Raw genomic sequence first — 26,319 nt, 5'->3', positions numbered from 1 at the left:
CAAGGCTGATTTAGATTTAGATGAAAGCATCATGTCCAAATGAAAAGGTAGGAACTTGCATGCATGTAGATACGAAGGCAAGGCTGAGTGCATTCCTAGTAAGCGAACCATAGTTTGGGTTTTAAACCGAGGGAGAACAATTTGTCAAAATAGGTCTTAATCGGTCAATTCAGATCGAATCGACCCTTAGCTTATTCGAAATAGGGGTAGATTCGACCCCCCTCCAAAATCGACGGTTTTTTAATCAAAAATTGGTCGATTTAAACTTTAAATTTTAAATTAGAATCAGTTAAAAATAGATCAGATTTTGTTTTTTTGTTTTTTTTAATTTAGAATACGAAATCCTTTAATTCTATTTGATTCTTTGGTTTTTTAAAGAAACTGAGTCACCTAGTAGACCGATTTTAATAACATTGTTTTCCCTTCTATTCAAGGAAAAAGAAAAGTTCTACCTGACATGTTCATAAAACTCAAAGAAATGTCACAAGAAGGATCTTCAAGGACTCCAACAACATTCACTAAAGGAAAGGACCTTGTGTGGGATTTTGAGTAACCTCTTGATAAGAAAAAGAAGAGGGTACAATGTACTTGGTGTACAAAAAAAATGAGTGGTGGCATTAATAGACTTAAGTATCATCTTGCTGGTATTAAAAGAGAGGTGGAACCATGCGACAAAGTCGAAGAATCTGTTAGGAAAAAAATTCGTAAGAATTTGGAGTCATTTATGGAACGCAAATTATATAAGAAAAATATTGTAAATGAAATTGGTTCCTTTGTTGAAGTAAATGATAATGATATGAACTTGTCAGATGAAAGTGGTGAGTCTACTAAGAAAAGATATATAAAATGAAAAAAATTGATGAATGATGCCCAAAAGCACAATCTTGATGATTTTGTTCAAGTGAAGGCAGAGTCTCTATCAATGAAACAACTTGGAATAAAAGCAGCTTTGAATAGAAAAGCCAGAGATAGGTTATGTTCAGCTATTGCGAGATTTTTTTATCATTCAGTCATTTCTTTCAACGCAACCAATTCTCCTTACTTTACAAAGATAATTGAAGTTTGTTCCTCAGTAGGAATGAGATTGAAGCCGCCTTCTTCATTTGAGATTTCTGGAAGATTATTACAAGAAGAAATTAAAAAAATTGATGATTATTTCAAAGAATACAAGGAGTCTTGGGCTGAAATGGGTTGTTCTATTATGGTTGATGGTTGGAAAGATGCAACACAAAGGACATTGATAAATTTTTTGGTTCATTGTCCAAGGGCCATTTACTTCTTGAAATCAGTTGATGCAACAAGTATTGTGAAGAATCAAGAAAATTTATTAAAATTATTTGATAAGTGGTGAAAACAGTAGGTGCAGAGAATGTTGTTCAGATATATCATTTTGTACTTTTGTAATTTTTTATTGAACATTGATATTTATAATTTTTCTAGTATGTTAATAATTTTTTGAAATTGAAAAATGGCAGATAATCACAGATAATGCAGCCAACTATCAAGTTGGCTGGAAAGATGTTGGAGGATAGGAGGAAAACCATATTTTGGACTTCTTGTGCAGCTCATTGCATAGATCTCATGCTTGAAGCTTTGTCTAAGATAAAAAGCATAGCTGGATGTGTGGAAAAAGGATCACGAAGTTTATTTACAATCATACTTTTGTTTTGAACCTAATAAGGACTCAATTCCAATAAGAAAGAAATTCTAAGACCGGTTATTACAAGATTTGCCACTAATTTTATCATGCTTCAATCTTTGCTAGAACATCGAAGTAGTCTTAGAAAAATGATGGCATCAGATGAATGGAACAATTCGAAATATTCATCATATACTTAGGGGAAAGAGATGGAGGATATTATATTTAATAGTAATTTTTGGAGAGTCGTAGAATCAACTGTTAAAACTATAGAACCTCTAGTCAAAATTTTGAGAATGGTCGATGGAGAAGAAAATCTTACAATAAGTTATCTTTATGAAGTTATGGATAGAGTCAAAGAGGCTATAAAAGAAATTCATGACAATGAGGAGAAAAAGTACAAACCTTAATGGAAAATAATTGACAATCGTTGGGAAAATCAACTTCATCACCCTCTTTATGCAACAACATACTATCTCCATTCCAAATACCACTATAGTCCACAATTTTCTAAGGTATGTATTTGTTTATATCTTTTTATTAATTATTTTAAATTTTGAATATGAACTTTCTTTTATCAATTATCATTTTAATGTATTTGACTATTTGCACTATTTCATGCAATTCACAAAGCATCATGAAGTAAGATGTGGTTTAATTAAATGTATTGAGAAGTTGGAGCCAAATATTTCAGCTAGAATAAAAGCATGCAAGCAACTTGAGTTATTTGAAGACGCAAGTGCAGATTTTGGTACTTCTATAGCTGTTATGATTAGAGATGAGCAAAAGTCAGGTCATAGATCTTTAACACTATGTGTTGTGCAAAAGGATATTTTTTTAATCAACTTTACAATTTTGTGTGTTTTAGCTTTAGGTAGCAATGTGGTAGAAAATGCATGAAATATGTGCCCCCGATCTCAAAAAAATTGTTATTCGTATACTTAGTCAAACATGTTCTTTATTTGGATGTGAATGAAATTGAAATACCCTTGCCCAAATTTACACTAAGAGAATGAATAGATTGACTCAAAAGAAACTTAATCACTTAGTATTCGTCCATTATAACTTACGTCTGAGAGAAAAGCAATTAAAGAGAACACGTCTTGACCCAATTTCTTTAGACAATATATACTTGCAAACACCAATGGATGAATCGGTCATGCAAGAAGGAGTTTTAGATGAAGATGAGGTAAAACCGTAAAAGTTTGTTTGATATTTTAACTTGATTAAAATTCTTTCAATTTAAATTTTTGTCTTTCTCTATTGCATGCTTAAGAATGTGTCATATTTTATTAAATGGAGGATTTCTTAAGGAACTTGGAGATGGAAGTTGAAAACATTGAAGAAGCTAATCTTATTGATGATGAAGGAGGTGATGGAGTTGAAGATGGAGATGCAAGAAAAAATGCAATCACTAGTACTCCAATTCAGCCATTAATTTCTACTTCTAACTTAAGAATTGATTCAAATGAAGTTCCAAATAATAGCACTTTGCCTCTATTTGAGATTTGACTCTTGACTTGAGATATCATATTTTGCAAAAGTGGATGAATTGTGGATGTTTGAAATTTGATTTTTTGGGTATCAATTTGGTGATAGACTTTGTCATTGTGTTATGATTATTAACTTTATACTTATGAACTTTGTAATTATGTTATATGGCCATGGGCCTTATGCTTTATACTTTATATTTCTTACTTGTACAGTTGTACTAGATTGTGGTCGATGGTTTACAACTTTACTCAACATCTGTAGCTTATCATTTGATGATTTTTAAATTTTCAATATATTAAGAGTTGGTACATAAAAAATTAAAATTGTTGTCACTCATTAAATTTGCAGATTACATATGATACAATACTAGTACAAATTGAAGTAAAAACTGAAAAGCGAAAGTTGATTGCTGAAATGCATTGCAGATTGCTCAAGTATGGTTATCTTTACTTTAGTTTTTGCTCTTACTCTTTTAAGTTTTTAACTTAACTTTACTTTAGGGCTTGTTTCTATTGAAATATTGAATTATTGTTTTGCTTGGTTGTTCGATTTTTTGCTATTAGATGAGTAATTATAAGTTAGATATAGTTTACTTGATGTTATTTTACTTATTAATCAATTAAACTAGTAATTAAGTCATTCTACAAATCTTTATATGTTTAAATGACAATTTATATATTTTTTTCTTTTAAAATCAAAAGTTAACAAAACACGATCTGAGTCACCGAGTTGACCCGCCGAGTCACAAGTCAATAAAGAACGAGTCGAGTCTCGAGTCACTGGGTTTTAAAACCTTGGTTAGAATAGTTGTATATTCTTTTCCTTTTTAACATGTACAGGGGTATTTTTGCAATTGTGTATTGTTTGTAACCCCTTATTATCATGAGGGGTTATATTGTAATACTTGTGTTTTAATATAAATAGAGATGATATGAGGGGACAACCCATACTAGGTATCTTTTCTCATCTCGTGTGACTGCTCTTTGGGAAAATCGGCAGTGGTACCAAAAAATCTAAGATGGTATGAGAGCTAAGGATTGAAGATTAACTCCTCCAGGTACTTGAAAGACCTTGACATTGATTTCTTCTTCTCCAAGTCATCCACATCTATTTCTTTTCCGTGACCACTCTCTTATTTTCATTATATCTCGTTTCTAATCAAACCCTTGTTGCTTTCTCTCAATATTTTCTTGACCCAATATTGTCTTCTTTCACTTTCCATCATAAAATATAGACCAACCTTATATGTTTTCCTTATTATCTGAGTTTCTTATTTTGGGTTTGTTTCAAATCTGAAAAACGTCCCAAACATTTAGATATCTCTGTCCCATATATTGTCATATGTCTCCCTTGGTTTTCATGGCATACTATTTTGTGTCATTATGAAACAACATATGGTTGTTTGATCTGTTGATATATTTCTTGTCTATTTCGTTGATCTGATCTGCAAAAAAAATGCAGATCTCTTTTATTTCTCTTTCAGTGGTTTCTGGTTGATTTCTATCTTTATTGTGACGTGAAACATTGAGGAAACGGTTTCTTTACTGTGTCCGTGGAATCTGTAGGTGCCTGTGAGTGATTCATGCCTGCGGAATCTGTCTGTTACAGTGTTTTGTGTTTTTCCTTTTTCTGAGTTTTTCTTGTGTAACTTCTTTCTTCCGTTGCACAATACTCACTGTAGCGATGGACCTAAATCCTCATCCAGCCTTATCCTCCATTTTTCTCCCTTAGTGTCGGAAAATTTGAACCTATTCCAATTTCTGGAATTCGAAAAGACAGATTTTATCATTCATTAGAAGTCAGGATCAGTCAAGATCCCACCAGAGTTTATATTCCAAGAAGAAAAAGATGATAAATGAGTTGGTGTGTCGTCCATCCACCATCTAAAATCCAGAATATATCAGTTGCATGAACAAAGATCAGGCTTTGGTTGCGTACATCACCTCTACTCCCTCGCAGGAGGTTCTCATAGGCATACCAGATGATTGCACAGCCATGGAGCTTTGGGAAAGTCTGGTACAGACCTATTCGCAGATTTCAGAGGCTTCAGGATTTGAAGAAAGGGTTTAAGAGTGTTCTTGATTATCTGAACAAGTTGAAGTCTATAACGATAACAAACCAACTTGTCATGGTTGGGTGTGAAATACAGGATAAGGAGAAAGTTCAGCAAGCTTTGAGTGGACTTGAACCGGAGTTTCATGTTTTGTCCACCACCTTGGCTCTACTCCCTGCCTTACCTACATTTGATGAGCTTAGATCTAAGTTTTTGCATTGAGTTGTCTCCGAATGGTTTGAAGGATCAAAATAAAGATGCAGTGACATACTGCGATGTTCTCAATACTGGTATTGGATGAGGTTGAGGACGTGGATGTTAAGATAAATGTATCCTTGATATATATACATGAATATATATACATATGTACATCTTCGTACATATAGTATGTACATATTTATATATTTATATATTTATATATATTTAGCTTAGTCAACATAAGTTGACTAAGCCATTGGTCAACCTAGGTTGACTATGGTCTAGCCGTTGGAGGCTAGTCTTAGAAGGGAATCCCTCTTCCCTTTTTTAACTCATCTCGTCTCTCCTTCTTGTTGGCCTATATATATGGGTGGGTATGTGACTTTGAATGTGAGAAAGTGATGGGTAGTTTTTTAGGTTTTGAGTGTATGAGTGTTTGTAGTGAGACATTTTTGTAATTTTTCAATTCTTTTGTATTATTTGAATTTTCTTAATGATGTTTATTTTTAAGTCTTGTGTTTTATGGGTGTTTCTATTGTGAATGTGTGTTTAACTACATTGTATTCGTGACCCATGAGACGCATTCCGGAGTACATTGGGATCTGTGTCATTTCATGATATGGTATCAAAGCTTAGCATATTGGTCTTGGTGTTTTATTTGTTTGTTCTTCTAAAGAAAACTCTTAATTGATGAATGGCTTGGACTCGATGATCTCACATTTCGGTATATGTTTTATATTTGGAAAGGGTGTCTATGATAAAATTTCAAAAATTGTTTTTGGTATATTATTTTGAAAAATTGGACATGTTTTTTGAAATTAATTGAAATTAAAGCTTTTTTTAAATCTCTTTTTAAATATATTATTGTTTTTGTTGGCTCTTGTGTGAGCATGTTGATTCGAAGTATATTTTGAGTATTCTAATATTTTTGTTTTATCAAAACATGTTAAAAATTATGTACTAAGTAAATATGCAATTTCTTAAGGATTTGAAAATTATTACGTGTCCTCCATGTTTCTTGCTTTGGTGGATAGTTTTTGTTCTATCCTATCATCAATAAAATATTATTTTTAATTATTGTGTTTGTCACGAAATGATACAGACCCCAATGCACTCCAAAATACATACCATGAGCCAAGAATTCAATGTAGTTAAACATTTATAATGGAAATACCTATAAAACATAAGACTTAAAAATAAACAATTTCATTAAGTATGAAATTCAAATAATACAAAAAAAATAGAAATTTACAAAAGAGCCTCATTACAATACTCAAAACCTAAAAATCTATCTATCACTCTCACACTTTACAGTACACACACCCCTATTTATAGGGAAGGAGATAAAAGGAGAAGGGCAGAACCCTTCTAGCCGTTGGAGAGGATCCAACGGTTAGAAATATAATTGTTGGACCCTCTCCAACGATTATATAAAGTCAATATTGGTTGACATAGTCAACCCAAGTTGACTATTATATACAATATTATATATATATATGTATACTTATATATTATGTATATTATATATATATATGTATACATATGTATAAAAATATATGAAGATATATACATATACATATAAGATTACATCTATCTTAACACCCCCCTCAAACTTACAAAGTTCATCCATTTGGTGCTTCTTTAAAGGGTGTTCAATCATAGACTCCATTAGAGAAAGGATCTTCAATATCATCAATGCTTGAAAAGAAACAAGCAAGAAGATCTAACAAGAGCAATCTAACAGGAAATAACTATACTTATATAAATTATAGAGAGAGGATGGCCAAGCACACACCTACAATATGTAAAAAATATTTAATAATTCAATTTAACATTTTCAAAATAATTTAAAATAAGAATTGATTTTGAACAGTCATTAACTTCAAACATGATAGTCATTGACAAACTCGACTCAATAGATAATCAAAAGTTCTTAATTTATAAGAGAACATAATTGCATATTATCAAAAAGAGAAATGCATCGAGTTTAAATCCCAAAATATTTTTACACGGCGAAAGATACAAGAAATGATTTCCATCATTTAACTAAGAGAAGTCAAATACATAAAGATCAATGACATTTTTTGAAGCAATATCAGTTATGCAACTAAATAAGTCACTTATGGACCAATTGTAAGTGATAACAATAAACAAACTTTCAATGGCATAGGCTTAGAAACAAAAGAAAATACAAAAAGGGACCCCAATGAGGATCCACACAAATACAATAGGAGTCTACAAGCACCAATTTACCAAAAAATAATACAATGTGAGAATAATTTAAAGAGCAACTAGATGCTTACAATAGCCACTATGAGTGTACACAATACAACACAAGAGATTTTACTAATGAAATGCTTAGAAATACATTAATTAAACTTATGCAAATTACGCAAAACAATTAATCATGGAATAACTCATGCAACTAAGGCATATACAATGCAAAATGCATGAAAATATTTCAACCATTTCTCATAAAAGAGTAATGATTTTATAACAATTACGAAGATACAACAACAACTACGCCTTCATCACAAAACAATTGGGGTCGGCGATATGAACCAAAAAAGAAAATCATTCTGGGTCTTCCACATGAATCTTTCTCCTCCAATCATTTCTATCCAATGCCATGTCCTTGGTGAGGTTCAAAGCATTCATATCCTTTCTTATCACCTCCATCCATGTCTTCCTAGGCCTACCCCCGACCTCTTTTAACTAATATATTTTCCCATTTTTCCATCCTTCTAACTGGAGCATCATTAGGCCTTCGCCGAATATGTCCAAACCACCGTAAACGATTCTCTCTCATCTTATTTTCAAATACGAAGATATTTTTTTTAAAATCTTATGCATCATAATGAATGAATTTTGTAAATTAAAACACTAGTTTGACCATCACAAGCAATCGCCCCACTAGATCTTCAATCTTTAAAAATCAAGTGTATCAACAACTAGAACAAGAGCACAAACATAATGCCACTAAAGGCCAAAGACACACGAAGGTATGCATAAACATCTCTTGTCTACATATAATGACACTATAAACAAGCGTATCAGCGACTAAAACAAGAGCATAATCACAAAGTCAATGATGGGCTAACATCATACACAAAGGTGTAAAGAAACATCTTTTGTCTACGTATAATGACACTCAAAACAAGTGTATCAATGACTAGAACAAGAGTATAATCACAAAGCCAATGATGAGCCAAAATCAAACACAAAGATGTGGATAAACATCTCTTGGCTATATATAATGACACTAAAAAGCAAATGTATCAGCAACTAGATCAAGAGTATAATTTCAATGCCAACAATGGGCTAAAAACATACACGAAGGTGTGAACAAACTTCGTTTGTCTACATACAATGACACTTAGATAAGAGGCATAAAGAGGAGAATACATTTGAGGTAAGAAAGCTTGTAATGAAAACACATTAATGTTATCAATAAGAATATCAATTTTAACCATCTTTTGAAACACCATGGTTTCAAAAATAGATATCACAGATAAACAGAGTTATAAGCGTCCATAAAAATAATGGTCATACAGCAAATGAATGATACAACACAATCAGATCTAGAGATCAAACTGTCAATTAGTGTCAAACCATAAGTTGGCAATCTAAATTGACATAAAACGAGGTGCACACAACTCACCCCAACATCTCTTAATCAACAAAAGCATATATGGATTCAGAGACCAATCAACTATCAATCAGATCCAAAACTAGTGTCAACACTACACTCGCACATTGATAAGATGATTTGAGGTGCACACGTAACTCACCTCAATAGCTAACCCTGACCCAATAACAAGGCCAAGAGAGATTATGCATCATATATAAAATTTTGTGATGGACAAAATAAATACAATAAAAAGGCAATAAATACTCATGGAAATCAATTTCCAAATAAGTGAGTCATATCAAATAACCGATTTGAAAAAACAAATTTCAAATCAAATCCAGTAAAGTTAGATAAAACCCTTATCATAAGAATTAGGGCAATTAGATGCGCAAACAATATGACAATCGATGCAATCACATGCAATGTATATGACAGTTTTTACAAATTTGAATAAGTAAATAAGCATGCAGATACGATGTTCGAGAATCTTTAAAATGATCATAAGTCCATTACTCAAGACACAAATGAACTAAGGCACATCTCATACAACAAATCCAATAAATCCCACTAAATAGACAAGAATAACACATATCATCTTTAAATATAAATCTATTATGAGGCAACTGAAGGTAACATATATAGATTCCAAAAGAGCTAAGTGCAAAATCACACCGATGACATTATTGATAAAATGTTCTCAAAGAGCCATAGAGATTTTAATAACATACATAACTATGAACCCACATATGATCGCATTAAACAAGAGATTTTTCTTTCAATGCAATGAAAAATACAATATTCAAGATGCATGATATAAAATATCAATACTCAAGAAAGAAACCACTAAGATAAGCACAAAAAAAGATTTGATTATATGATAACAAGTCATGCTTGTGTTATTCAATAAAGACTATTTGAGGTATACTATATACCTAAAGATGCCTTAATCCAATACAAGTCATTTGAAAATAGTCTTAATAGAACAATGTCACTCAAACATACATGAAATAACGCATTCACATGATAATAGAAAAACCTTACGAGAACATAGAAAACATGTCTATATTAAAAAAGGATCACACAATACATCTTTTTAATCTTTATGCTTGATCACATCACAAAAAAAAAGTAATCCAAAAGATAGTCCACACATACGTTAAGAGACATTCAAAAACGAAATTTAGTATTTTGCAAAAAACATGAAACACATAAGATTTTAAGAAACCACATATTTTGCAAAATATAATTTTTCACTACACATCACATATTTCAAAAACATTTAATTTTATCAAAACCCTTTTACAAACACTTACCATACATATGAAAATAGAAAAGCCAAAGATGGATACCGAAATACAAAAATTCTTAAATCCATACCATCCATTAATACAAATCTTTATCAAGACCTCAAACCTTGCTCTGATACCATGTCACGAAATGGTACCGATCTCAATGCACTCCGGAATACGCCCCACGAGCCAAGAATACAATGTAGTTAAACACTCATTCACAATAGAAATACTCATAGAACACAAGACTTAAAAATAAACAATTTAATTAAGTATGAGATTCAAATAATACAAAAGAAATGGAAAATTACAAAAGAGCCTCACTATAACACTCAAAACACTCAAAACCTAGAAATCTACCCATCATTCTCAAACTTTACAATGCACACACACCCTTATTTATAGGGAAGAAGGAGAGAAAAAGAGAAGGGGAAAACCCTTCTAGCCGTTGGAGGGGATCCAACGGCTAGAAATATAACTGTTGGACCCTCTCCAACAGTTATATAAAGTCAACATTGGTTGACTTAGTAAACACAAGTTGACTATTATATATAATATATATTATATAAATAACAATATATATACATATATATTATGTATATTATATATATACATATGTATATAAATATATGAAGATATATATATATATATATACATATAAGATTACATCCATCTTAACAGTGTTAAGTTTGGTGGATTTAGTGTGCAAGCTCATCTTGTGGCTTGTGTATGTTCTTTTGATGTTTTGGTGGAACTCTTTGAGTGTCCGATTTGTTGATTTGGTGAACGTCATCGGGAGAACGTGTTTCCTTTCATGTTAAAACCTTTTTTTTTAAATCATTGTTGTTGAGTCTTAAGTGACTTTATGTGATTTGCCTGTGGATGATTTATTAAGTAGGGTACTTGTGCCATTTTGCAACTCTTAGTGGTTTCTTTCTTTGATATTTTATATCATGATTCTTAGAGATTTTTGTTGCAAAAAAATCTTGTATGACATATCTGAGTTCATGATTGGAGAAAATTATGTATTAAACTTCATGAATCTCTACATATGTGCCTTCATTGTCTCATAGTAGACTTATGATTTAGATTAAGCTTATTAAAACTATTATTCTTGTCTCTTGTTATTGGATCTTTGTGCCTTTGTGCACGTGTCCCTTGATTGGCGAACTTATGAAAGGTAATCCAAAAAAAATTCTTCTCTTTGTTGATTGCTTAAAATTGAGCATGATCTTTGTTGATTACTTGCTTCAAATTTGAGAAAAAATGATCATGTATGGAATATAATTGCATCAACTAACATATTGTTGTGCATATGATGCTAAGGTTTTCATTGGATTTGATTTGAAACTTGTTTTTTCAAATCAGTTATTTGATATAAACTCACCTATTTGGAAATTGATTTATTTATTGCCTTCTTATGGCATTGATTTTGTCCATCACAAAATTTTATATATGATGCATCATCTCTCTTGGCCTTGTTGTTGGGTCAGTGTTAGCCGTTGAAGTGAGTTATGTGTGCACCTCATGTCATCTTATCAATATAGATTCCCAAGGGTTATGAGTGACGTGTTGTCACTTGTCTTGGATCTGATTGATGGTTGATTGGCCTCTGAACTCATTATTGTTGGTATTTTGAGTTAGCCGTTGAGGTGAGTTATGTGTGCACCTCAAATCATCTAATCAATCTGCTATTATCAAAGTTTATGAGTATCGTGTTGACACCAATCTTGGAATTGATTGATAATTGATTGGCCTCTAGACCCATATATGCTTTTGTTGATTCAGAGATATTTGTTGGGGTGAGTTATGTGCATCTCGTTTTATGTCAGTTTAGATTATCAACTTATGATTTGGCTCTAACTGACAATTGTTTGATCTCTGGATCTGAGTGTGTTGTATCACTCATTTGTTCTATGACCATTATTATTATAGATGCTTGTAACTTTGTTTATCTATGATGGTATCTATTTTTTAAATCATCGTGTTTCAAAAAATGGTTAAAAATGATATTTTTATTGATAACATTAATGTATTTTCATTACAAGCTTTCTTACCTTGAATGGTTTCTCCTTGTTATATCACTTATCTAAGTGTCATTATACGTAGACAAGAGATGTTTGTTCACACCTTTTGTGTGTGTTTTTAGCCCATCGTTGGCATTGTGATTATACTCTTGCTTCAGTCGTTGATACATTTATTTTTTAGTGTCATTATATGTAGACAAGAGATGTTTATTCACACCTCCGTGTGTGATTTTAGCTCATTGTTGGCATCATGATTATGCTTTTGTTATAGTCGTTGATACAGTTGTTTTGAGCGTCATTATATGTAGATAAGAGATGTTTATACACACCTTCGAGTGTGCCTTTGGCCCTTTAGTGGATTTATGTGTATGCTCTTGTTCTAGTCGTTGATACACTTTATTTTTTGAGGATTGGAGGTCTAGTAAGGTTTGTTTGTGATGGTCAAACTAGTGTTTTAATTTGCAAAATTCATTCATTATGATGTATGAAATTTTTAATCTCTTCATAATTTTTACTAAACTCATTTGCTCTTTTATGATAAATGGTTGTTGAAATATTTTCATGTGTTGCATTATGTTTTAGTTGCATGCTATGCTACCGCGACACAGCACCTTTGGTGTCATACCCGTGTCATCACGGCTACTTGTACCTAGACACAGCATTTCTCGTGTCATATATTATATTATGTATTATATTTTCAATATATAATATATATTTTAGATATATAATATATATTTTTAACATATATTTAGTCGTGACCACGTACCCATATTTTTTTACCTACACCCATACCCAAGTGACATAGGTTGCATGAGTTGTTCCATGAATGATTGTCTTGCATAAGTTTATATTTTTTTTCAAGCATATAGTCAATATGTTTTTTACTTGCATGTGTTGCCCTTTGTTAGCTCTTTGTATTATCCCATAGTGGACTTATGCTTATGCACTTTTGTGTTTGTATTGTGCCTTTGAATTGTCCACGCTTGGACTTGTATGTGTTTTTGCACTTTGTTTTAATTTCGCATACTTCATTACATGCTTTCATAAGCATTTCATTAGTGAAATCTCTTATGTGCATGCCCATAGTGGTTATTATGTGCATCTGATTGCTCTTGAAATTGTTCTCACTTTATATTACTTTTTGGTAAAACTGGTGCTTGTACACTCCTATTGTATTTGTGTGGATCCTCATTAGAATCCTTGTTTGTATTTTCACCTGTTTCTAAGCATGTGCTCTTGAAAGATTGTTTATTATTATCTCTTAAAATTGATCCGTGAGTGACTTGTTGCATGGCTGATATTGCTTCCAAAAATGTAATTGATCTTTGTTAAATGATGAAAATCATTTCTTGTACCTTCCGTTGTACAAAAATGTGTTGAGATTTGAACGCTTTTTTATAGTATTAATAATTGTTTGAAAAAATCATAGTTCAAGTCTATTATGCAATAATGTGATAAATACGTGTACCAAAATGATGCATGCTTTTCAGGAATGTTTAGTCATTAATGATTTATAAATATATCTTTGGAAAAAAAATTATGTTGTCTTGGGAATTAAGAACTTTTTAAAGTTGAGTGTCTTAATGACTATCATGTTTTACTTTAAATGATTTTGAAACAAAATTAAACTTACTTACATATTGTATGTTTGTGTGCCCGCTCTTCATAAGTTATATAAGTATAATTATTTCTTGTTAGATTGCTCTTGTTATATCTTCTTGTGGGTTCTTTAAGCATTGATGCTATTAAAGATCCTCTGGGATTATGGAGCGTTTGATTAAACACCCTTTAAAGAAGCACCAAGTGGAAGAACCTGATGAAGTGCATGGGAGAGGAGGTATTAAGATAAATGTATCCTTGGTATATGTATGTGTACGTGAATATATATATATATATATATATATATTATATATATATATTATATATATATTATATATATATTAAACTCCGCCTGTGTAGTTATACACTGCCGGTCCCAAGCCCGGATAAAGGAGGAGGGTTGCGGTAGGCCTGTGACAGCCAGCATAAAAACTTTGTCATATCCTATGAAAATGAACCAATATGAGAATTTCGTTGGGGCGTTCCCTACTGAGCGACGCGCTGTACTCTCTAGGCCCGGAGGCAGTGATAAATGTGCAAGGGTTGCTAGGTCGTCGCCCAGAAGCGACGCGTCACACCGGCGCCCGGGTGTGGTGTCAAATAGGCAAGGGTTCCCTCACTTTGTTGGACGGGTGGGGGTAAAGAAGTTAGTCCAAGACCATAAAATTAGGTTAGCCACTTGGAACATAGGGTCTTTAACTGGTAAGTTGGTAGAGTTAGTAGATGTTATGTGTAGGAGAAAGATTGATATTTTATGTCTTCAAGAGACCAAATGGGTAGGTGAGAAAGCTAAAGTGATAGAACCTTGGGGATATAAGATTTGGTATACAGGAATAAATAGGAATAGGAATGGAGTAGGGATTGTTATGAGTCGTCAGTTTATAGATAATGTAGTTGAGGTCCGTAGGAAGGGTGATAGAATTTTACTTATTAAATTAGTATTAGGTACGGATATTATTAATATTATTAGTGTTTATGCACCTCAAGTAGGTTTAGATGATTCCATTAAGCATCAATTTTGGGAAGATTTAGATGGAGTAGTACAAGAGACATCTTATGGAGAAAAGCTTTTCATCGGCGGTGACCTTAATGGACATGTAGGCATTAGTAGGGATGGATTTGAGAATATCCATGGAGGCTATGGTATAGGAGAAAGAAATGAAAGTGGAGAAAGGATTTTAGATTTTTGTTTGTCCTATGATATGATCTTAGCAAACACTTGGTTTAGGAAGAGGGAGTCTCACCTAGTAACATTTAAAAGTGGGGTTAATACGAGTCAAATAGATTTTTTCCTACTTAGAAAGAGAGATAGGGGTTGTTGCATCGATTGTAAGGTTATACCAGGAGAAAGTGTAGCTACACAACATAGAGTCTTAATTTTAGATCTTAGAATTAGACAATGCCGCAAAAGGGATAGACATAGGATAGATCCTAGAATTAAGTGGTGGGCACTGAAAGGAGCTAAACAAGGAATGTTTGTAGAGCAGGTAGTTAAGGAAGTTGATTGGTGTCTCGAGGAGGATTCAGAATCAATGTGGAATAAGATAGCGGGTGGTATGAGAAAAGTAGCTAAGGAGGTATTGGGTGAGTCTAAAGGCGGTGCACCACTAGGTAAGGATACATCATGGTGGAACGAGGATGTCAAATTAGCTATTAAGGTTAAAAGAGAGTGTTATAGAAATCTAAGTAAGAGTCGTGATAATGAGAATTTGGAGAAGTATATGATAGCAAAGAAGGAAGCTAAAAAAGTTGTTCGAAACGCGAGGGCTAAGGTATATAAGGAGGTTTATGACAAGTTGGATACCAAAGAAGGCGAGAAGGATATTTATAGGCTTGCAAAGATGAGAGATAGGAAATCGAAGGATTTGGGTATGGTTAGATGTATCAAAGATGAAACGCAAAGGGTTTTAGTCAAAGATGAGGAGATTAAGGAAAGATGGAAAGATTATTTTGATAAGCTATTTAATGATAGTCATGCTCAAGATCTTGGAGACTTCTCCATTCCTTTTCATGAGATAAATCGTGACTTCATGCGCAAGATTCAAAAGAAAGAAATTGCAGAGGCTTTGAAGAAAATGAAATCAAGAAGGGCAGTTGGCCCAGATGGTATACCTATCGAGGCTTGGAAATGCTTGGGAGAGAAAGGTTTAGAATGGTTGACAAATCTTTTTAACTTGATTTGGCGAACAAATAAGATGCCTAATGAGTGGAGGAAGAGTACTTTGGTGCCTTTATATAAGAATAAGGGTGATATACAAGATTGCACAAACTATCGTGGTATAAAACTCATGAGTCATACTATGAAACTTTGGGAGAGGGTGATTGAGTCTAGGTTGAGGAAGGTTGTCATGATATCGGAGAATCAATTTGGTTTTATGCCTGGAAGATCAACTATGGAAGCTATACATCTTCTTAGACAACTTATTGAAAGATATAGAAAGAGGAACAAAGATTTGCATATGGTTTTTATTGATTTAGAGAAGGCATACGATAGAGTACCTAGGGACGTTCTCTGGTGGACAATGATGAAGAAAGGTGTTTCTCTCAAGTACATTAGTATAATTAAAGATATGTATGAAGGAGTAGTAACCAATGTCCGCACTTGTGGAGGGGTGACAACCAATTTTCCGATAACGGTTGGGTTACATCAAGGATCTGCTTTAAGCCCTTTCCTATTTGCGATAGTGATGGATGAGCTTACGAGATCAATCCAAGAAAATGTACCGTGGTGTATGTTGTTTGCTGATGATATTGTTTTGATTGATGAGTCTAGAACTGGGGTTAATGCTAAGTTAGAATTATGGAGACAGACATTGGAAGCTAGAGGTTTTAAGTTGAGTAAGAGTAAGACTGAATATATGGAATGTCGGTTTAGTAAGCAACGAAGTAGTGATGGGAGTGTAGTGAAGCTTGGTGAGCAAGATATACCGGTGAATGATTATTTCAAATATTTGGGATCCATCATTCAAAAGTATGGAGAAATTGATGGAGATGTAAATCATAGGATAAAGGTTGGGTGGATGAAATGGAAAAGTGCTACTGGAGTGCTGTGCGATCGTAGAATGCCATTGCGGTTGAAGGGAAAGTTTTATAGGACGACTATTAGACCCGCTTTACTATATGGTACGGAATGTTGGGCTGCCAAGAGACATCATATTCAAAAAATGAGTGTAGCTGAGATGCGGATGCTTAGATGGATGTGTGGAAATACAATAAAAGATAAGATTCGGAACGAAGAGATACGTAAGAAGGTAGGTGTTGCACCAATTGAAAATAAGATGCGAGAGAATCGTTTACGGTGGTTTGGACATATTCGGCGAAGGCCTAATGATGCTCCAGTTAGAAGGTTGGAGAAATGGGAAAATATATTAGTTAAAAGAGGTCGGGGTAGGCCTAGGAAGACTTGGATGGAGATGATAGGAAAGGATATGAATGCTTTGAACCTCACCGAGGACATGGCGTTGGATAGAAATGATTGGAGGAAAAGGATTCATGTGGAAGACCCAAAATGAATTTCTTTTTTGGTTCATATCGCTGACCCCAATTGTTTTGGGATGAAGGCGTAGTTGTTGTTGTTGTTGTTGTATATTATATATATATTATATATTTATATATTATATATTTATATATTATATATTTTTTTATATATAATATATATTTAAATTAGTTAACCTAGCTTGACTATGGTCTAGCCGTCCTCCAACGACTAAAAGGGAATCCCTCTTCCCTTTTTAACTTCTCTCTCTTCCGTCCTTTTTGGCCTATATATATATATATATGGGTGGGTATGTGACTTTGAATGTGAGAGTGATGGGTATTTTTTTAGGTTCTAAGTGTTTGAGTGTTTTTAGTGAGGCTCTTTAGTAATTTTTTATTTTTTTGTATTATTTGAATTTCATCCTTAATGAAATTGTTTATTTTTAAGTCTTGTGTTCTATGGGTATTTTCATTGTGAATGTGTGTTTAACTACATTATATTCTTTACCCATGGAACGCATTGCGTAGTGCATTGGGATTCATGTCATTTCATGATAGTGGAGGCTTTCAAGGAAGGCCTTACGGTCGTGGTTGAGGTAATAATAAAGGAGACAGGGGTATTTTGCCCCTACCTAATATGCATCATTAGGAGTTCCAAATCATAATTGTGGCAGAGGTGTTCCAACATGCTACTATTGTAAGAAGGGGCATGTGAAGACCAACTGCTGATTCTTGAATGATTTGAACTCCAATCCCGAGGTCAATGTTATTTAAAATAACAATCAAACAGCTGCCCAAAGTCAATGTTCCAATCAGGGACAGTGTAGCAACAATCAATGAGGAAGCAAAAAGGATTCTCATTGCTGCCCTTGCTGGTCTTAACTTCAAAAGGAGTGAAGATGGCTATTGGTACATCAATTCTGGAGCGGCTACTCATACTTCAGGTGACGTAGGTAAGTGTTTATTAGTTAATTTCATATTTTGGTAGGAATAGTGTTGTTTCTAGATATGGTTCTCACCACCCAATTACTCATGTTGCTAGTGTTCAAATTTCTCTAACAAATTCTAATTCTTTAATCCTTGTCAAACGTTTTGTGTGTTCCTAATATTTAGAAAAGTTTAATTTTGGTATCTAAACTTGATGATACAAATTCCTACGTTGTATTTATTACATCTTCCGTGTATGTGAAGGATCTTCTCACGAAAAAGACGTTCGTTGAGGGAGAGCAACGGTGGAATATATATGTCATCAAGGAAGATCGTCATTCATCAGTGTCACATATCAAAGTCCCAGCTTTGAAGCTAGTTTCTTTTTATGTTTTTATTTCTGATGTTGCAGAGTCCAATAAAGCTACAACGTGGCATTTTCGTCTTGCTCACTATAATCGTGGTTTTGTTGAGAGACGTGTGTTTGATGGGCTAATCCCCAAATCTAGCCTATGTAATAAAGAGTCTTTGTGTCCCAACTGTCATATTTGTAAGTCATGTTTTGCCTTTCAAATCATGGAATTTCTTTGTCAGGCAGCAACTACTAATGTTATTTTTATTGATGATCATTCTCGTTACACCCTGATTTTTTTCATGAAAAATAAATCTAATGTGTTTAGTATCTTTCGAAAATTCTATGCTCTCATCAAAGTTCAATTCTTTAACTCCATTGTTCATTTCCAAAGTGATGGTGGTAGTGAGTTTACATCGAAGGAATTTACTGATTTCCTACATGAAAATTTTTGCATGTGAACACATCAACAAAATGGCCTGGCAGAAAGAAAACGAGGACATTGTTGAGGCTACAATGTTCATGATACATAGTAGTGGTATCCTTATTTCTTTATGGACGGAGACTTTTCACATTGTTGTACATGTGACAAATAGACTGCTTGTACTTAAAAATAAGTCTCATTATTTGTTGTTTGGAGAACATCCGGAATATAATGCCTTGAAAGCATATGGCTGCACATGTTATATTCATGTTGATAAAAGCCTTAGAAGCAAGTTTGATGATAAGGCCATAACATGCAGATTTTTTGGATATGCGGACGGTTATGATGGATACTGATGTTATGATCGTTTACAGAAATGTATTCATATTTCTAAAAATGTGGTGTTTGATGAAAATTCCTTTTAGAATATTCCCATAGTTGCATTGCAGGAAAGGAAGGGTGATAACATTGAGGTTTACCAACCATGGTTGAGTGCTGAATTGTTCTCTGGTATTCCTTCTTCTCATAATGCTGGAGAAATCACTCGTGATCAGCGTATCTCTGTAGACGGACAGCAAGGCGAAGATGAGGTTGCAACCATAGTTGGCAAACCTGATAATCCAACTAGAGAATCGTCCGAGTCGGATCGAATCGTCCAGCGATTGGGCCGTCAATCCAGCACAAACCTATTTTAACCAGGTTCGGACTGGAATCGTTCATAAATCACCAGACTCAGCATTGACTAGACAACTCACCGAGTAAATGCAGAATCAAACGATTCAAGTCTGTTTCATGCCAACCGGTTCTAACCCGATTCACCCGGCCGAACTGATATGCATACTGGTTAGTTCTCAGATGACCCAGCTTTAAAACGTAAGGGGCTTGAGTCTCTCGACTCTTCCCCTCCTTCCCCATTTCTGAAAGACTGAAACCCTATTCCACTTCGGGCCCTCCCCTCCATTTTCGGTGACCATCACCACCACCGACGAATGTGAAAACAAAATCCAGAAAATCACAAGGAGTTGTGAAAACCAAATCCAGGAAATCAAAAATCTCCTTAGCAAATGTTTTCAAATGAAGGATTTAGGGAGGTTGAAACATTTTCTTGGTGTGGAGGTGGATCATAGAGGAGACAAGCTTATGCTGACCCAACATAAATATACTCTTGACTCATTGGCTAAGACAAAGATGACATATTGTAAGCCTTTACCAACTTTGAGTACTCTTGATTGAAAACTATGCTCATATGATAGATTTTTATGAGGATCCTACCAAGTATTGGAGTATGTATGCTTCAATATCTCACGTTTACCCATCCTGACATAGTTTATGCACTAAATCAAGTCTCCCAATTTATGCATGAACCATGGAAGGAACATATGGAAGCAGTTAAGAGGATCCTCATGTATTTGAAAGGAACGGTTGGAGATGGGTTGATGCATGTTAAAAGGTCACAAAATGAAGATGTTCTTTCTGTTATGGCATTCTCTGATGCAGATTGGGCAGGTAATCCTGATGAAAGAAAATCAGTTTCAAGTCAGTGTGTATATGTAGACAAAAAATATAGTATTCTAGAGCAAGAAGCAAAAGGTTGTAACTAAATCTAGTATGAAAGCTGAATATAGATCTATGGTTGCAGCCACATCAGAAGTAACATGGATCTGTCATTTGTTGAGTGAAATCGGAGAAAGAATTTCAAGAGCAGTATTATATTGCGATAATCAAAGTGCAATCAAGATTTCATTGAAACCAATACAACATGGCAAGATGAAGCACATTGATATAGACCAGCACTTCATCAGGCAAAAAATTAAGGATCTTAAATTGAAGGTTAGGTTTATTGGAACTGAAGACCAAATTGCAAATATATTCACCAAAGGTCTCTATGAAAAAAGATATTGATTTTTGAAGTCCAAGTTGTCCATGGTTGTAAACCATGTTCAACTTGAGGGAGGTTGTTAGAATAGTTGTTTCTTATTCTTTTGTTTGGAACATGTACATGGACATTTTTGTAATTTTGTATTATTTGTATTGTTTGTAACCCCTTATTATTGTGAGTGGTAATATTGTAATACTTGTGTTTTAATATAAATAGAGAAGATATAAGGGGACAACCCATATTGAGTATCGTTCTTAGTTCAGCCCCAAGAATTCCTCTCCATCTTTTCTCATCTCGTGTGATTGATATTGGGGAAAATCATCAGCGGCGCCAAAAAATCTAAGAGGCTCACCATATGAAGTATCCAAAATTTTGACCTGCCTCACCCCTATATCTAACCCCCGCCTTACCTATAGTTCAATTGCCATTCAAGAGGTTGTCCTCTAATCCTGCTATTTTATTTAGCAATCTAGCATACCAGCTTTCCTCATGATTTATTAAGCACTATCATTTCATAATAAAGATTTACTCATTAGACGGACCTAATCTACAATTACCTTATCCACCAAATAAGTCAGTAAATTTACTTTCCTCCAAGAGACCAGGGGCAATCCACTATTACTCCTATATTCTCCCCACTCAAAACCATATGCAGACACCCAAAAGAAGGAAAAGGAAAAAAAAAAGGAGAAAGTTGTTCAACTAAACTCTTCAAAGTTCCTTTTTGAAAAGCCAAATATGAAGGAATACTAGCTAGCAAATTATTGGTTACATGATTCTGGTTGCACTCCACGACTGGATGCTCTTAGTCAACATGGTCCTCAGTAGTCACTACATTGGATTCCTTAATGCAAACCAATTATTGGACATGCGCAAAAAATTCATAGAAAACTCCTCTATTTCATGTCGTGTTCCATCATCTCTATTGAAAACAATAAGACCATATGTGTTCTCATTAATAGCAAACCCTGGAACTTCTACAAGATCCTTCAACATTAACTAAAATGCCCAAATTCACAACAGATAATAATATCCTATCTGCAAACAGAAGACAGTTAAAGTTGGTATTAACCCCAGTAGGTTTAACCTTTTGGATGAACCCAATAGCAGTAGCCTTTTCATATAGTCAACTAAACCCTTCTCTAACAATGTTAAAGAGCAAAGGTGACAAGAAGTCCCCTCACAAGACCTCTACTTAGTTTAAGAAAATTCTTGATCCTACCATTAATCAACAATGCTATCAAAAATGGGAAAATGACTTACTAAATCCATGTTTTTCATCTCTAGTAAAGTTTGCACCTCCCATACAAGAGTCAAGAAATTTCAAACATGAAAAATCAAAAGCTTTTTCTAGATCAACTGCAAAATGGATGCCCTCTTTCTAATGCTAGAGTTAGCTACCTCATTGGTAATGAACACACATTTTTTATTTCACCTACTTGGAATAAAACCATTTAGACTAAGAGACAACATCAAATTGGTTACTCCTTTAAATAAACCTGGTAAAATTTTTACAAGACCTTACATTATCTTTTATAAAGAAATTGCAAAAAACTAGTAATGTCCTCCACTCCAAATTCTTCTGGGATGTTAATGCTATCTCCCTTTTGAGACAAGTCACAAAACATAACCATCACAGTGAAACTGGCCAAAAATCCATTTTTTGTTAAAAGTATTCCCACTCACTTCCATCATTTTATATGGTTGTAATACTCGCCCTTTTGTTTCACTTGGTTAGACCATCCAAATTACCTGCCTATAATTTTAGAGAATGAAGGCAAGGATTTGATATTTTAGATTCATTCCCCATGAAACCTACCACCTCTCCCATGCTTCCACTTGTCTCTATCTTGTCCAGAAGCCCAAAAGTTAAAGGTGGATATGCCCTTTTTTGACAATAGAAGTAGTGGCAGGTAGCCCATCCCTCCCCGAATCATGTAATACCTTTGGATTATATTTATACCCTTTGTTTTCATGTCTAGTTTGCAAACTCTTCTCCCTCAAATAATTCCCCTTAATATTAATTTTATTCCCTTCACCCTCATTGTTAGATGTATAATGTTTTGGATGACCTAGACCAACAACAATGAGATGAGGGTTGTTCTTCAAAGTTCAAACCTCCTAAAATAAGTAAAAAACAAAGAACGCCAGTTGTGACCTGTATGAGAAGGAATGCCTCGAATTCCTTTTTTATCAAAGAAAATACTCTCTTTTCTCCCAGAATCTCATTGGGTATTTGATCAAGATTCAAGACTGTGATCAGAGAATCTCTTCACAACCTTAGGACATTTCCTAGTGCAAGAAAGTCTCCTTCCTCCAAGTACAACCTGTTAGTCTTCAGCAACTCCATCATATGAAATAGCAATTCACAACCAGACACTGATCACAATTGTCCTCAAAACCATCCAACAAGTTTTCCATCAGCATTCACAACATTCCTAGAATGCATAACTTGAAAGCTACTCCTCCTCAAAGATATCAAACTGCCCTGAAACTCGTTCTTGTCTTCCCACCAATCAACATGATTGACATGGAATAGCAACTCCTCACATATAAACGCCCATTAACTCCAATCATTCATTGCTTTAGACCTATCTTTTTCCGTTCTGAATTCCTTGTCGCACCTACCGGATTCTTGAAAAACAACCCTTCCTCTCTGAAGAGCCATCACTATCAACAAAGATGTCTTGTACAAATCATCTGCAACAACAATACACCACCTATCCACGCCAAGTCTCATGAACAAAACAAACTCTATTTCTCCTTTCTTTCGAACACAACACCCAGAGGAGAGTAGCATGGAGCTAATTTATTTGTTTGTACCCCAGACCACCGACTGAGTTCAATTTTTTAAAATATTTGAGCTACTACTCGGTATTACTCCCCCCAGTTCATTTTTCACATAGAAACACAAGTCTAATCCTGCATAACATTATCAACAACCTATCTGGTTCTCTTACACAGTAAAGAACCCTTCAAACATTTTACTTATTAGAGGTATGCCCAAAAAAGAGAAAAGAATACGGCAAAACAGCTCGTTCAAGCAATTTTACTACTATCGGACATGTTCTTCTCGAAGATCCCATGAAAAACTGTTCCATAAGTGTTTCTACACCTAATTCCGGCGGAACATATTAAACTTTTGGATTCTATCCAAACAAATAGTTAAGTATCAATCCTACTATTATAACATCTATTTGAGAACATGAATTCGACAATCCAAATCAGCTTCTATGAAAAAATATACTGTAACAACATATAAAATAAAGAAAAAGAAAAGCAATTAAAACTTCCAAACGAACTGTCTAAGATCGATACCTGCTCCTTCAGTAAAAGAACTCTTCGCAAGAACGCCTTGAAGACATTCTTCCTGTCTTTAAAACAAACCCATGCTGCGACATTCTCCCGGAACTGCATCATCAACAATTCCACTATCAAATCCCCTGAATTGAAGAACACCAACCTCCCCTTTTTTCCCATCTTCACTCATGTATAGCAAAAGCAATTAACAACCACACGCTGCAAGAAACCCTAAAAATGGACTCCAGTATACGTCACCTTTTCATTGATCATGAGAATCATCGACATAACATGTTCGAAACTCGCGGTCTCGGGGTCAAAATTCGGCCACAGATAGTTTTCCAGGTACTGGCTGACCTCGAGGATCATGACCCTCTGTAACGGGACGGTTTTTCCGCCGTCAGAGACGAGCAGCTCGGTGTCGTAGATCTCCTTGACGAGCTCCGGCCGGAAGAGCGGCTGGGGCACCGAGACCGAGTTGGCGGCGACGGACCAGTTGGAGGCGGCGATCTTCGTCAGCCGGTCCCTCTGGATGTCGACGAGGGTGATGGAGGAGCCCCCGGCCGTCCGCCGCTCCGGCGGGGTGTCCGTCGCTGCCGGCTGAGCGGGGTACTCCGCCACCCTATGGTGCTTGAAATCGTACACCCCCGTGCCGTAGACCTTCGTCATCTTCCCGAAACCCTAAATCTCTAGGGCTTTTCTTTCTCCCGCCCTCTCTGCGGAGTCCAGAGGTCGGTGGAGAACGCAGGGAGACTAAGTTCTTCCTCTGGTACTTCGCTTCGTTTCGTTTCGTTCCCTCCAGCTTTTATTTTGTGGGATGTGAATGGTTTCGGATTTGGATCGGTTCGCATCAAAAGATGATCATATCCGACCTGATGGGGTCACAGCTACGGTCGGATTTGACTCGGAACCGGCCCTTACCAAACCCTATAAAGTCAGAGTTTGGTGACAAAGAAGGAGATCTTATTAGAACCCGGGTCAGACTCAAAAGAGTCCGATTAATATATGGAGCCAAGTATGGTCTGTGAAATTTCGTACCAGAGCTGGGCCCGACCCAAGGCCCAAATAAGATCCGTAATTTTTAAATGTAAAAAAAAGATGAAAATTGTTATTTTTACTGGGTATGATCCGAGTCTGGTTCATGCAATGCTTATACGACCAGGGTACGATCTCTGATTGTATGTCTGACTAAACCCTTGCCTCAAATCATATCCAGGTTTGGTTCCACCTCGGTGCAAACCAGATCCGACCAATTGACAGTACTTACAACCATACAATCATTATTATATCTCCATCTAGGGTAGTATCTTCTGGGTTTATTGTATTTGAAAGTAGAGAATTTAGTTGGATTTTGATCCTGATTGGGTTTTAAATTGGGATGTGAATGTTTTTTGTTATGGATCGGATCTAGGGAGGATCATATATATAATATCGCATATTTTTACCTTTAGTTAAATTTTAAATTTTCAAAAATTTGACCAAGTATAAAAGAAAAATCGTTTGATTCTCGATTTTAGGCTGATGCTCTTGAGTCTGGGCTTGACCCAGGTCTCATTGTCAATGCCAAAACAAGTCACTTAAAATGTGAGAAAAAGTTTTGTTTTTTATATTTAAATTCAAGCATAATTTCAGCAAAATTCGAGTTATATATCATTGGATGCGTCTCGAAATTTCGATTGTACGATATTTTATTTTTCTTTATTCGGGCTACGGTTGACTCAAAAGTTATATTTTTTCAAAAATTGAGCAGTTTATCGGTTCGAATCCGGATTTGGATCAAACCGGATCTGATGAATTTGATCCAAATTAATATGAATTTAGACTCTATCCAAGACCCATATTAATCTGGATTTGATCTAGCTCAAGACCCATTTGAATTTTGAAATGAATTTGGATCTTAGATCTGAATCCAAATCCAAATACATGCCCTATGATTTTTCCAACTTTAATTTCATCAGAAACCTTTTAATTGGAGTTAATTAATGTTAAGAAGCCTCCCAAGTTAATTTGATAATTTTTGAAAGCTTTAA

At 34.6% G+C, this 26,319-nt stretch overlaps 1 protein-coding gene across 2 annotated transcripts in view; it reads right to left on the bottom strand.

The window, feature by feature from the left end:
• LOC149845275 (uncharacterized) overlaps nt 1-25,070 on the bottom strand; it is a 59,822-nt gene extending 34,752 nt beyond the window's left edge. For both annotated transcript variants that reach the window (XM_089995661.1, XM_089995662.1), the window contains exons 1-2: nt 24,548-25,070; nt 24,308-24,400 (exon numbers count right to left, since the gene is read on the bottom strand). In XM_089995661.1, the coding sequence (XP_089851787.1) occupies nt 24,308-24,400; nt 24,548-24,958 (504 nt within the window). In that variant the 5' untranslated portion in view covers nt 24,959-25,070. The remainder of the gene's footprint in view (nt 1-24,307; nt 24,401-24,547) is intronic.
• Between the last annotated feature and the right edge of the window lie 1,249 nt (nt 25,071-26,319).

This window comes from Nuphar pumila, chromosome 2 (genome assembly GCF_984573655.1).
Source record: "Nuphar pumila chromosome 2, dmNupPumi1.hap1.1, whole genome shotgun sequence".
Taxonomy (NCBI): domain Eukaryota; kingdom Viridiplantae; phylum Streptophyta; class Magnoliopsida; order Nymphaeales; family Nymphaeaceae; genus Nuphar; species Nuphar pumila.
This window is presented reverse-complemented; position numbering and strand designations above follow the sequence as displayed.